General features: G+C 43.2%; 1 protein-coding gene across 6 annotated transcripts; it reads left to right on the forward strand.

The window, feature by feature from the left end:
• Positions 1-272: 272 nt before the first annotated feature.
• tor2a (torsin family 2, member A) lies at positions 273-11,796 on the forward strand. 6 transcript variants are annotated; one of them, XR_003928781.1, is made up of 6 exons: positions 273-467; positions 1,827-2,092; positions 3,165-3,340; positions 4,770-4,897; positions 5,932-6,656; positions 11,377-11,796. XR_003928781.1 is itself a non-coding variant. In XM_030060808.1 (5 exons), the coding sequence occupies exons 1-5, from the start codon at positions 347-349 to the stop codon at positions 6,174-6,176; spliced, it is 936 nt and encodes a 311-aa protein (XP_029916668.1). In that variant the 5' UTR covers positions 273-346; the 3' UTR covers positions 6,177-9,025. The 6 variants fall into 6 exon arrangements, 2 of the variants coding, with proteins under 2 accessions (XP_029916668.1, XP_029916669.1); XR_003928780.1 differs by lacking the exon at positions 11,377-11,796 and adding an exon at positions 11,014-11,283; XR_003928782.1 differs by lacking the exon at positions 11,377-11,796 and adding an exon at positions 9,495-10,053.
• The last annotated feature ends 608 nt before the right edge of the window (positions 11,797-12,404 follow it).

Consider the following 12,404-nt stretch of genomic DNA (forward strand, 5'->3'; position numbering starts at 1 on the left):
ATATTATCTTATATTATATTATTACATTATTACACTATTATTCTATTATATATATTACAGTGACAGTACATTTCCATATGTTTTATGTACAGAGATAACACACAGCTTGGTTTTATCAGCTGTCTGGACTGTGATCCTCCAACGTGTTCCCCGCGACCTCCGCCCTGCCTGCAGCCTTGCCGAGATGCATCCTGGGAAATGTAGTTCCAGCGCGCTCTGGTATTACAGCTCCCAGGGCGTGACGCACCGCCGTCCTGAAACCGGAAGAACTACAAGCCGTCCGGTCCGCGGCCCCGGCCGTGTGTTCCGCCCGCCGCCGCGTCCTCCCTGCCCGCAGGCTGCCAAGATGCTGGCCGTCCTCGCCGCGGTGTGTTTCTTGTTGTCCCAGCCGGTCTGCTGTGTCTTCCAGACGCTTTACTGCACCATCTCCGACAGCTGCGACTGCGACTTCAGGCCCGACATGAGAGGTGAGCCGCTAGCCGCTAGCCGCCTCTGCTGTTAGCCGCCGAGCGAGCCAGCATCACCGGCCCGAACAAAACACACACTTCTGATTTATCGTTTGCTGGTCCGTTTAATCTAAATAGTGCAGTCTTTCTCTTGTTTTCTGTGTTTTAGTCTTCCGTTCCCATGACTGATTTTACGGCTTGTTAGCTGGCAAACTATCTAAACTGTACCGGAGCTATCGCTAATGCTCGCTGCTCCACTGTTTACATCTGCTAGCTAACATGCAGCCCACCCTGCCCACCTCTGTACACACACACACACACACACACACACACACACACACACACACACACACACACACACACACACACACAGCTAATGATGGTCAAATAGTGGTATAATGTGATGTGTGTGTGTGGGTGTGTGCTAGGTGGGGCACATATGAATATGTATATCTACATTATATGGATAGAAGTATTGGGCTACATGCAGGAGTTCCTCTGAGCTCCCATTCTAAACCCAGAGGCGTTAATATGGAGTTGGTCCCTCCACTCCTCTGGAGGCTTTCTGCCAGATGTTGGAGCGTCTGTGGGAGTTTTGAGCCTTTGTGAGCTCAGACTCTGATGTTGGACCAGAGGGCCCGGCTCCCAGTCTCCGTTCTAGTTGATCCCAAAGGTGTTGGATGGGGTTGAGGTCAGGGCTCTGTGCGGGCCGCTCAACTTCTTCCACACCAAACTCAGCCGGCCACGCCTTTATGGAGCTGCTCTGTGCACTGGGGCTCAGTCCTGCTGGGACAGGAAAGGGCCTTCCTTCCCCAAACTGGTCCCACAGAGCTGGAAGCAGAGAGTTGTCCAAAATGTGTCGGTGAGCTGAAGCGTTCAGATTTCCCTTCAGTGGAGCTGAGGGGCCGAGGCCGAGCCCAGAAACACCAGCCCACAGCGTGACCCCTCCTCCAGCAAACTGCACAGTCGGCACAATGCGCTCAGGCATTCCCCTGGCGTTCCCCAAACCCAGACCCATCCATCAGACCACCAAACGCTTCCACTTTGCAATAATCCCACTTCCAGCTGATGGTGGAAAATCTAGGAGGGAAGAAACTTCACCAGCTGACTTGAGCTTTTTAGAACAAGCCATTCTTTCAGAATAAAGGCAGACTGCATGGCTAGCTGCTGGGTTTTATACACCTGTGGCAACGGGACTGAATGAAACACCTGAATTCAATGAGGTGTGGCCCAGTACTTTTATCCATACAGTATATATGTGTACATATATATGTTTTTATCTATCTATCTATCTGTCTGTCTATCTATCTGTCTGTCTATAAACTGAGCACACCTGTGTTGGACTAACATTACTCCTATTTTGTTATTTATGTGGACCAGACTTGGAGTGGGACCTGTACAGGAATGTGTACGGCCAACATCTGGCTCAGGACATCGTGTCAGAGGAGGTGGCAAGCTTCCTTCAAAATAAAAGCCCCGACCGACCCCTGGTGTTGTCCTTCCATGGCTCCTCGGGCACGGGAAAGACTCTGGTCAGCTCCATGTTGGCGAAGCATCTGTACAGCTCGGGCCTGAGCAGCCCGTACATCCACCAGTTCATACCCACGCTCCACTTCCCCTTACCGAACCGGGTGAGGCGGTACAGGGTATGTCTGCTGTAACACACCTGCTAAACTGCACTACACACACCTGCTGTATTCACCAATGCTGAGACAAATAGGCAATTTATTAGTAGATCAACAAAAATTAGTCACTTATTGTTTTAGTCACCTGTCCAGTAGAAACACCAAACCAGTTATGTCTTCACAGATACTAAGATTTGCTTTCTTTTCTCCATTTTATATCATTATAAACTTAAATGTTTGGGGTGTTTTTGGTTGCTCGACAGACTAAGTAATCACATTCAATACATCAGGCTCTGGTAACATGTAACGGGCATTTACAGACATTAACAAAGTTCAAGTAATTGTGCATATTTAAAGAGCATTTACAGAGACAGGGTTGTCACTGGTCGATGAATAACGGTGTGCAGTTTCATACCAGTGTTGATACAGCCACTCGAGAAATTAATTCTCCCAAGAAGAAGAAACTCATGATTTACCTCACAGGGGACACTAAGAAATATAGCCTCCATTCTCCTGAGTTGGTACAGTAAACAATGTGTTGGCAAAGTGTATAGATGATACTCTGATGTCCCACTCCTGTGAAGGCAGCATGGAGCTGCACTCTGAACCATCCAGCTACAGGAAGATGACACAAACACTGGGGGAAAGTGAGGGTAGAGAAGACTGTTCCCTCTTGTGGCAACACTCGGTACTGCTGATATGGGATGTATGTGTGAGTCACCACTGGTGTTAAAGTGATCCCACTGCGACAACTCTATTTGTGTTCTTTACAGAAATAAGAGACACACAGCAGATAAAAAGAAGAATAAATGACATTAACACAAACTCTGAAACACAGGCCAGAACTTTAATGTATATTTTCAGTATCAGGGGATCTTGTTTGGTAAACTGAAACACCATCCATCAACAAAAGAAAAAAAAATTATACCACCTTGAAGTTTGCTTATTGTACTGGTTAGTTGTGTTTTTTTTTTTTTTTTAAATATGTATACTGTATATAAATATGTTTCTCGAGGATTTGTTCATCGTTAAGAGCTGGTGGTCGACGTCCGGACTATTTTGTGCCTGTAAACACGAGCCTTTTGTTTTCCAGTCGGACTTGGAGAGCTGGGTGAAGGGCAACCTGACTGAGTGCGCCCGCTCCGTGTTCATCTTCGACGAGATGGAGAAGATACCGCCCGGCATCATCGACGTCCTGGAGCCCTTCCTGGGTCCTTCGCACGTCGTGTTTCGCACAAATTACCGCAAAGCCATCTACGTCTTCATCAGGTACGCACGGTGTGACGCAGCGCTGGAGGGTCACGTCAAGGCTGATTAATTTTTATAAGAGATGGTCTAAGTAATGGTTCTGATATCTGGCAGTGAGGCTGGGAAGGTACAGAAACAGAAACAGAAACAGACTGTGAGCCAGTCAAACACTGGGCAGGATTTCTGATGTTCATGGTTTTGAATTAATGCTGCAATCATGGCCCCCTGTTATTTTGGCTACTTTCATGACTGATGGTAGATTCATGATTTTTTCATTCAAAGCAGAGACAGTGGCCTGGAAAACTCAGCCAGCCAATTACATCTCCAATCGGCTGAAGTAGTTTTTAGATTTGGACAGACTGAGTGACTGAGTGACCTAAAGTGACTCTTTGCTGCTGTGATGCGGGAAATTTCCCCACCGTGGGACTAATAAAGGAATATCTTATCTTATCTTATCTTATCTTAGAATCGACAGATTAGTCCTGAGCGTTATGCCGTTTCCATTTTAGCTATTTTAGTGTGAACGGGGCTTAGTGTCTCAGTCAAGGATGCTTCAACAAAAATTCAAAAGAAAGTGGGAGCCAATACCTTTTGCCTGGTGGACAGAAATAAACTTCTTTGTGGAGTTTTGAATGTGTTGTAGTGCTGAGACAATGAGTGAGTTAACAGATTAGCTGATCAGCAGTAAATCAAAATAATTACTCACTTGTCAAAGATACATATATATAAAATATATAAAATAGTTATATACAAATTTAAAATATTGTGGTTTGTCGCTGTCGGTCAGACTAAGGAAACATCCCCTTGGTCTCTGATAGCCTGTGATGGGCATTATCATTGTTTTTTATATTTGATAGATTAATTTTTAATTGATTACAGTGGTCCCTCGTTTATTGCGGGGGTTACGTTCTAAAAATAACCCTGCAATAGGCGAAATCCACAAAGTAGTCAGCTGTATTTTTTACAATTATTCTAGATGTTTTAAGGCTGTAAAACCCCTCACTACACACTTTATACACTTTTCTCAGACAGGCATTAACATTTTCTCACTTTTCTCTCTTGTTTAAACTCTCAAAGTTCAAACCTTCGTAGAAAAATAAGTCCAGTATTATAGAATGAACACATTCTGTACTGTACAGGAGACACGGCACGGAGGAGATTGATTGACAACGGTCTACAGGCCCTTAGCCAGTCACGACGCAGAACACAATATGCGGGTTCTCCCTTAGCCAATCAGGATGCAGAACACAATGCACTGTAAAGAAAAAAAAAAAAAATAGCATGCAAAATTACACTAAAAAAATACGCGAAACTGCGAGGCCGCGAAAGGTGAACCGCGTTATAGCGAGGGACAACTGTAATAAAAAAAAAAAAAAGATAAGTTAATTAACAGTGAAAATAACAAAATAAGTTGATTGCAGGCCATACATGTTGTGTGTGGTCTGTGCAGCACCACCGGGGAGAAGGTGATCAACCAGCTGGCCCTGGACTTCCGGCAGGCCGGACGGGAGCGAGAGGAGATCAGGCTGGCCGACCTGCAGGACGCCGTCGCCCAGGCGGTTTACAACAGCAGCTCAAGTAAGAGTCCTGAGAGGCGGCTCAGCGAGCAGGAGGTCGTCTGATCGAATCCCGACACTCTGGGTCGGGGGGGTGAAAGACAAAATGCCTCCTGCTCGCTGAGACTATGAACCATAAGAAGGTGAAGCCCCGTCAGCTTCCCTGGTAGAGCTGCACCATAACAGAAAAATAATTCATCCCAGTTACGCGGTGGGTTGTTTGAACGATTAGTTGACTAGTTGGGTTGACCGGCTGGTTTAAAAATTTAAAAGTTTAAAAATTAGTTTCTTGGCTGTATTAATTATGAATGCCTAATGAAGACTCAGTGTCTTCAGGCCTGCAGTCAGGCTGCACAGTTACCACAAAAATATAACCGCAGATTAATTCTCTTGATATTGTAACTGAAGTTCTCATTTTGACCAATGCAACTGCAAATTAATACCTAATTTGTGTTGCCAGCTGCAGCACTAAAGCATTTCCTTTGTGCTAAAGCGTATCTCTGTCAGCTGACTTTGAAACAGGACTCATGTGAATGCCTCTGGTTGGCCGGTGCAGTTGTGAGGTCAACTTGTTGAATTACCCATGTCATTTTGATGCAGTGGGAGAATTAAATAGAATGCAGTAATTGTGACATTTCACAGTTACTATATTGCCACACATGTAATTATGATCTTGATTAATGTACGGTTAATTACGCAGCCCTAAACTGCTGCAAACATGGAGTGTTGCCTCTCTCTCGGCCGAGACACGGCCAACACAGATCTGACATGGAGATCAGAGAGACTGCAGGCTGATCCTGATTTCAGATGCTGGTGTCTGTCTTGTTGCTAAGAGATGAAAAAAAGATGAATAAAAGTAAACTGTATTGGTAGAGCACGTACCTCGTATCAAGGATGAGTTCTCACCGCAGTGGTCTGGGGTCTGGACCCTTTTCTGCATGTCATCCCCTCTCTCTCTCCTGTCTCTCAATACTGGCACTCTCAAATAGAGAAAATCTTTAAAAAATAAACAAAAGAACTGAGATCAAATAAACTGAATTGAATTTTTCCCTCCAGGTGGCTTCTACCACTCCAGCATCATCCAGCAGAAGCTGATCACACGCTTCGTCCCCTTCCTGCCGCTGTGCCGGCGCCACGTGGAGCGCTGCGCCCGCTGGCAGCTGTGCCAGCAGGGCTGGTGCTGGCGCAACGACGTGGTGGAAGCAGTAGGGGGCGACATGATCTACACTCCTGACGAGGGGCGGTACTTCTCAACCACGGGCTGCAAGGCGGTGCCGGCCAAAATCAACCTGTTCCTGTGATGCGGGACGGGAGCTGCACGGGCTCAGCGGACTCGAAGGGAAATCCTCCTGTGGCCAAGCCAGTTGGGAAAGAGCAGATCTGTGACTGTGTTTGGGTCTCGAGGGGGAAATTAGTCTTCCTCCCGTCCACAAGGAGGTCAGAGGTCACAGTCAGACTGAACACCTCTGGAGCTGGTAGAGATTTGATCTTGACTTGATTTCCTGAAGGTTAGACACTCAGGATCATGAGTAATTGAACTTGTAGCCTTCAGAGTCCAAGGAGGTCTGAACTAGCCAGCTGCCTCGCTGCCAGCTCTGAGTTTCCCCAAACACATCGAGGGTCACCCGACTAAAAACACACACATCCAGGAAACTGAGTGAGCTCTGCGCCAACAGCCGAGGTTTTTCCCTGAAGTTTTGGTGCAGTCATTGTTCCGTCCAGAGCCAGACGTCCCGCCGCGCTCTACCTCAAACCCAGCTCAGTCTGTATCCCCTCAACTTGTAAGTCGCTGCAGCGTGGTTTTTACATTTCAGAGGTTGAGATTTGTTTTGACATTGGTGGAAATGACCCTTTTCTTAAAAAAGAAAAGGAAACTAGAAGTAGAAGTGCAGGGCAGGCTGTATGTCCAGTGTGTGTGTGTGCATCAGAGTAGAGGAATGAAGGAGAGACAGTGTGCAGTGTCATGCCACAATAAGTGAAAAGTCAACAAACCAAGGCTTTACAGCACATTGAATGTTCTCAAACGACCAAAATGCTGAAATGTTTAAAGAATAAAAACCACAGTTGTCACATCACACCGTGCAAATCTGGACAGCAACAACTCCAAAAGACCTGTGACGTAAAATATCAATTTCAAAGTGAAAATGCCAACAAATTAATTTACCATCTAACTGATGGTCACCATGTTTGAATCTGTGGCAACAAGACATGATTGGTTGTTCCTTGCAGAAAGAAACGGGGCAAAAAAAGAAAAATCACTTTAAAAATCACTTAAGAGGACTGAGGATTAGCACTCAGCTGTGATGTAAAACAGGTTTTACAAAGGTTTTTAACCCCTGCAGCCACACAGTGTGCTAGATCATACAGTCACAAGTTTGCACAAAAAATATCAGGCCCAATAATATGCGAGATCAGTCGCAGACACACTAAACACATGATCCCCTCCAGGCTGCTGCCTGGCAGAGAGAAAAAGGGAACGGTTTTGCCTTTTTGTATTTTTTGTCCCCACCACTGCCCTGCCTCATTCAGACAGTCACACCTGGAGTTTCCCAGTATGACTGGAGGCCAGTGAGCAGCTCCACCTGGAGGTTTAGTGCCTTGCCCAAGTGTTAGCTGGATAATCTTTTTTTTTCTCCCTATGAGATTGGTCTCTTTCCCGTTGACAGAGATTCCCCCTTTAGTTTTTATGGGGAAGTTTTATGTTTTTCTGAAAGGGATCAGTGGTTTAAAGCCTCCTTTACTCTCTGCACTTTGTGTAGCACTCTTTTAAAGGATGTGACATTTTCAACATGTCTGTAGTTTCCAGTTTGGAGCAAAACTCATGCAGAGTCCCTGTGCAGTTTAACAAAAGCAGTGACCTGAGATGGGTCGGACTTTTCATGATATAAAACAACAACAACACAAAAAGCCCCCTGTGCTCAGAAAGTCATCTAAAAACCTCACTATCAAACCAAACCTGGATAAACCCTGCAGCATGGAGGGATGGACCTTAACTGGTGCAATAATTAGAGCAATACAGAGGTACCTTTATTAGAGCAGGTACTCCCCCTAGAGGCCAGACTGGGCAGGTGCACATTTAAACACGTGCAGCAGCTTTAAGGACCTTGGCTGTTGACACATCAGTGCTTATAACATCAGCGACTCCCCGGGTGAAAACTTTGATTTTAACAGGAGGAATATGAACTTAGATTGACAGTTTTAGGCAGTTTATCTCTGAATCATAGTTTTACAGTTTATAAGTGTTTCGGTTATGATTTTTGGTTTGAAACTTGAAGCTGAAATGCTTCTGTTTAACTTACGGAGCACAGAGCACATATTTGAAATTTAGCATATCAGTGAAAGATAAAGTCTCCATCAGTGAAATATCACATCTGTATTTTGTATTGCTTTGTGCCAAAAGTCTCTATTATAGCTATAATAAATTTTATTTATTACTACTTTATTTCCTCAGCTTTTTACTTTTATGCCTTGGTAAAGGCCCTCCACATGCCCTACTTAGTATTCAGCACAACATAAATATAACGGTATACTTGTCTAACTCATGCTATTGTGATATATATATAGGATATATAGGATTCAAAAATACTACAAGTTGACATGTTGAAAATATCACAGCCTCTTTGTTAGTGTGTGATTAGTTTTTATGGGAAGCTACAGTGGGACTGGTTAGTTCCTCTGGCCAAACAAAGATCCTGTTTTAATGTTGTCAAACCAATTTATTGTTAAAAAAAAAAAATAATAGGAGAGGAAATCACAAGCAAAAGTAGGAATGTACTTTAAAATCATCTTTGGTTTTTCATTCAGAAGGTTCAGAAATCATGGTTTGGGAGCAAATTGCGCAGTTTTGCCATTAGGTGGCAGTAAAAACCTTACAAGGAACAAGACATGATCAAGCAAGGGAGAGTTACAGCTTGCTGCTTTTTTTTTTTTTTTAAATCATGGAATCTGTTGTATATAATTTGTATTTGTGTTGAAGTCATTTATTTGAAGAGTGTTTTGCTGTATTTTGTTGCTGTACTACATGAATGAGTTGTAAAGCTAACAGAATGTGGGTGTTTACTACATGAAGTTGCATGAAGGATAATTGGACCGGTTTCATGGTGGAAATCAAGACAAGCCGTCTAAGTAAATGTGCCTCTGACAAATTGAATTGCTGTTTAATCTAAAATATTCCTGTGAATATGCTGTTCAGGAGTGATTATTTTGATTCGGTGAATGATTTGTCGGTGTGTAATGCTGCCTGTGTTACATCAGGCAGCGACAGGTTAAAGATGCAGCAGTGAAATTTGATGCCACTTAACGTTTCAGCTGAGTAAAATGACAGATGTGTTCAGCATCAGTGAATTCAGCGAGTGCAGCATGAAGAGGGTTTTATCTCACAGACGCACCGGCAGGCTGCAGTAACACACCGCACACACACCGCACACACAGTAACACACCGCACACACAGTAACACACCGCACACACAACACAGTCCACTGAGGGTTGAACTTTCAATCAGGTTTCTTTACTGAAGTCAATTCAAGGCAGGCAGGCAGGCTAACCGTCCTCACTTAGGATTTGACTATGAAACATGGCGTGTGTGTGTGTGTGTGTGTGTGTGTGTGTTCTCTGTACAGACCTGGATCAGCAGGCATTTGCAAACACTCTGTCTCTGTCAGACATGAGACCGTGAGTGCCAGGAAGCTTTTCCCGTCACAGAGAAGCTGAGATCCAGTTGAGATCAGAGCTCCTGGTTAGAATTACCTGCAAATACCAGGCAGACCGTCATGGATTTTTTTTTTTTTTTTTAAATCACCGTGCAGCAGAGGCCAACATCTGAACCTAATGATTTCAGATGTGAGGAGTCATATTCTTTCACAGATGTGAGCAAAAACTGGCAAACGATATTTCTTGATCTTCCAGCGTGTCCTCATACTTTGATCTGTGCTTCAAGGACCCCATGAAGAGGACTCTTACTTTCTTGATTTGAGGTATTTCCTGTTGAAACAGGAAGTTCGGGTGGGACAGACCAAACCCAAACTCCAACCCATCAGGACATCAGTTTGGCCGAGAAATACAATTTCATTTTGAAGGGATAAGACGGATGCGAGAGGGCGTTTAAAGATTTGTGAAGGTTTTATTGGTTGAAATTTGAATTTGCACCCACTAGAGCAGGATGATGATGTCACTGGTACACTGCAAAAAGTCAAAATCTTACCAAGATTATTTGTCTTATTTCAAGTCAAAAATGTCTTATTTCTAGTCAAAATGTCTCATTACACTTAAAATAAGACATGATCACCTCAGAAGTAACTTGTTTTTAGACAATTTTCACCTGTTTCAAGTGAAAATTTACTTGAAACAAGAAACAAATTCTGCCAATGGAACAAGCAAATTTTTACTTTTACTAGTGACACAAGTGAACAAGTACAAATTTGCTTGTTCCATTGGCAGAATTTGTTTCTTGTTTCAAGCAAATTTTAACTTGTTTCAAGTAAATTTTCACTTGAAACAAGTGAAAATTGTCTAAAAACAAGTTACTTCTGAGGTGATCATGTCTTATTTTAAGTGTAATGAGATATTTTGACTAGAAATAAGACATTTTGACTTGAAATAAGACAAATAATCTTGGTAAGATTTTGACTTTTTGCAGTGTACACAGGAAGTAGAAGTCATATGAGGTTGTTTCATGGGGACTTGAAGTCAGCACTGATACTGGATTAATTCATTCTGATGTTTCTGGATTTTGTATTACCATTTGGGTCCATAGCTGAGCACATTTGTTTGCAGTGTAGGCCACAAACAGTTACAAGATCATACATCGATTGTGTTTCGTCTGTGGTTACGGCCATGCGGCTTGTGGTCAAACTGCTGCACAGAAAGTAGGAAAAAGCTGAACTGCCACCAACCTCCAGGCACATATCTGTCCATTTATGGTTCAGGCCGCTCGGTTTCACGGCCATTTGGTGGCCCCTTTGACCCACAGCACCTCACCGTGCCAGGAGGAGTCACGACACCTTTATCCGGGGTGGCATCAGTGGGAATTGAACCTCTAACCCCGGGAGTGTGTGTGCCGTGCTCCACATATTTATACCTGCCAGCCTGGCAGAGAGACACTCATTATTTTTAATGTTGTTTCTGTCTACCAAACTGCAGAAATTGTGAAAATAGCCAATCAGCTGTGGGCTCCGGCAGCCTCTGGCGTCAGGATAAAATAGTTCCCTGGCCTGATGGCGCGTTTCAGCCGATCAAGTGCCTCTGCGATGCCGGGAAGGACGGGATGCTGAAGTCGGCCTCGTGGTTTATTTTGGTTGACATGATGCTGGGAGACGTTAACAAATGTTGGAGTCGGTTCAGTCTTTGTGCCTGAAAGCCATTACAGCGTCACAGTGCCACCGTGCAACTGAAAATAAAATTTAAACACAAGCAAACCCGTGTTTTGTGTGTGTGTTTTTTTTTTTTTTTTTTAGGTCTGTTTCTTGTTTTCTCACTAAAATGTATTTATTTGTTTCATTCTAGGCACCTGGCCTACATCAGCCGGTCAGACTGCACCAAAATAACTAATCAATCACATAATCCATCTGATCAATATGGCCGTGCCACTGAAAGGCATGACTGGTCCGAGGCATCTCCTCTCTGTGTGTTTTATTCTCCTAGAAAGGAGGTCACTTACAAATCATATTCAAGGATCAAACACAGCCTATGTATAGAACCAAAGTGTGTCTTATATCTGCTTTATTTTGGTAGTTTTCATCATTCTCTGTTGATCCCTGTTCCTTTTGTAGAAACTGTGTTTCTTCAAGTTTCATCATGACCTCAAACTTTGATCTTTTTCTTAACATAATCAAGTGTTTATGTCTTCACATGGTTGTTGGGTACATTTTAGTCCAGAAACCTGCTCATATTAAGATTTATACCTTTATGAATGGGAGTCAATAAAATGCTGAATACAAAAGAACAAGTTGTGCAGTGGATGTGGTTTTCCTGAAGCTCAGCCCGTCTGCTCTGTTTTTCCTCTGCAGCACGCTGAGGTGGTAAAAACAGGAATTATTCAGTCTTGAAAACTAAACTTTTAATAATAAAACTGGGAATGATAAGCTAGGTGAAACTACTTTGTTGGGCTAGGAAAAAAAAATAGCTTGTGCAATGATTAACCACAAATACAACTAGTTTGCCATTTCAAGTGGAAATCTGTCAACTTTTGGATTGAATAATATTTTAGATACTACGACTACTAATAATAATATTAAAAAAAAAAAAAAAACAAAACTTGTGGCTATAGGTTAACAGTTAGTAGCTAACCGTTAGCCGCTAACAGCATTTGGGCTGAGCAAACTGGAGGCTCATCATGAACAGAACGCCTCACTGCAGTTAAAAGAGGTAAGTTTTTTTTTTTTTTTTTTTTAATTTTTAATTTGTACAGTTTTGGTAATGGTTGTCAAGGAAAGTTGAAATCAGTACAAACAGCGTCTTGGTGTCCTCTGATGTGAATCTTTGGGATTTTGCTAAAAACACTCAGAAAATCTTTTGCTCATTAAATGAAATCT

Source organism: Myripristis murdjan, chromosome 9 (genome assembly GCF_902150065.1).
Source record: "Myripristis murdjan chromosome 9, fMyrMur1.1, whole genome shotgun sequence".
NCBI classification, from domain to species: Eukaryota; Metazoa; Chordata; class Actinopteri; order Holocentriformes; family Holocentridae; genus Myripristis; species Myripristis murdjan.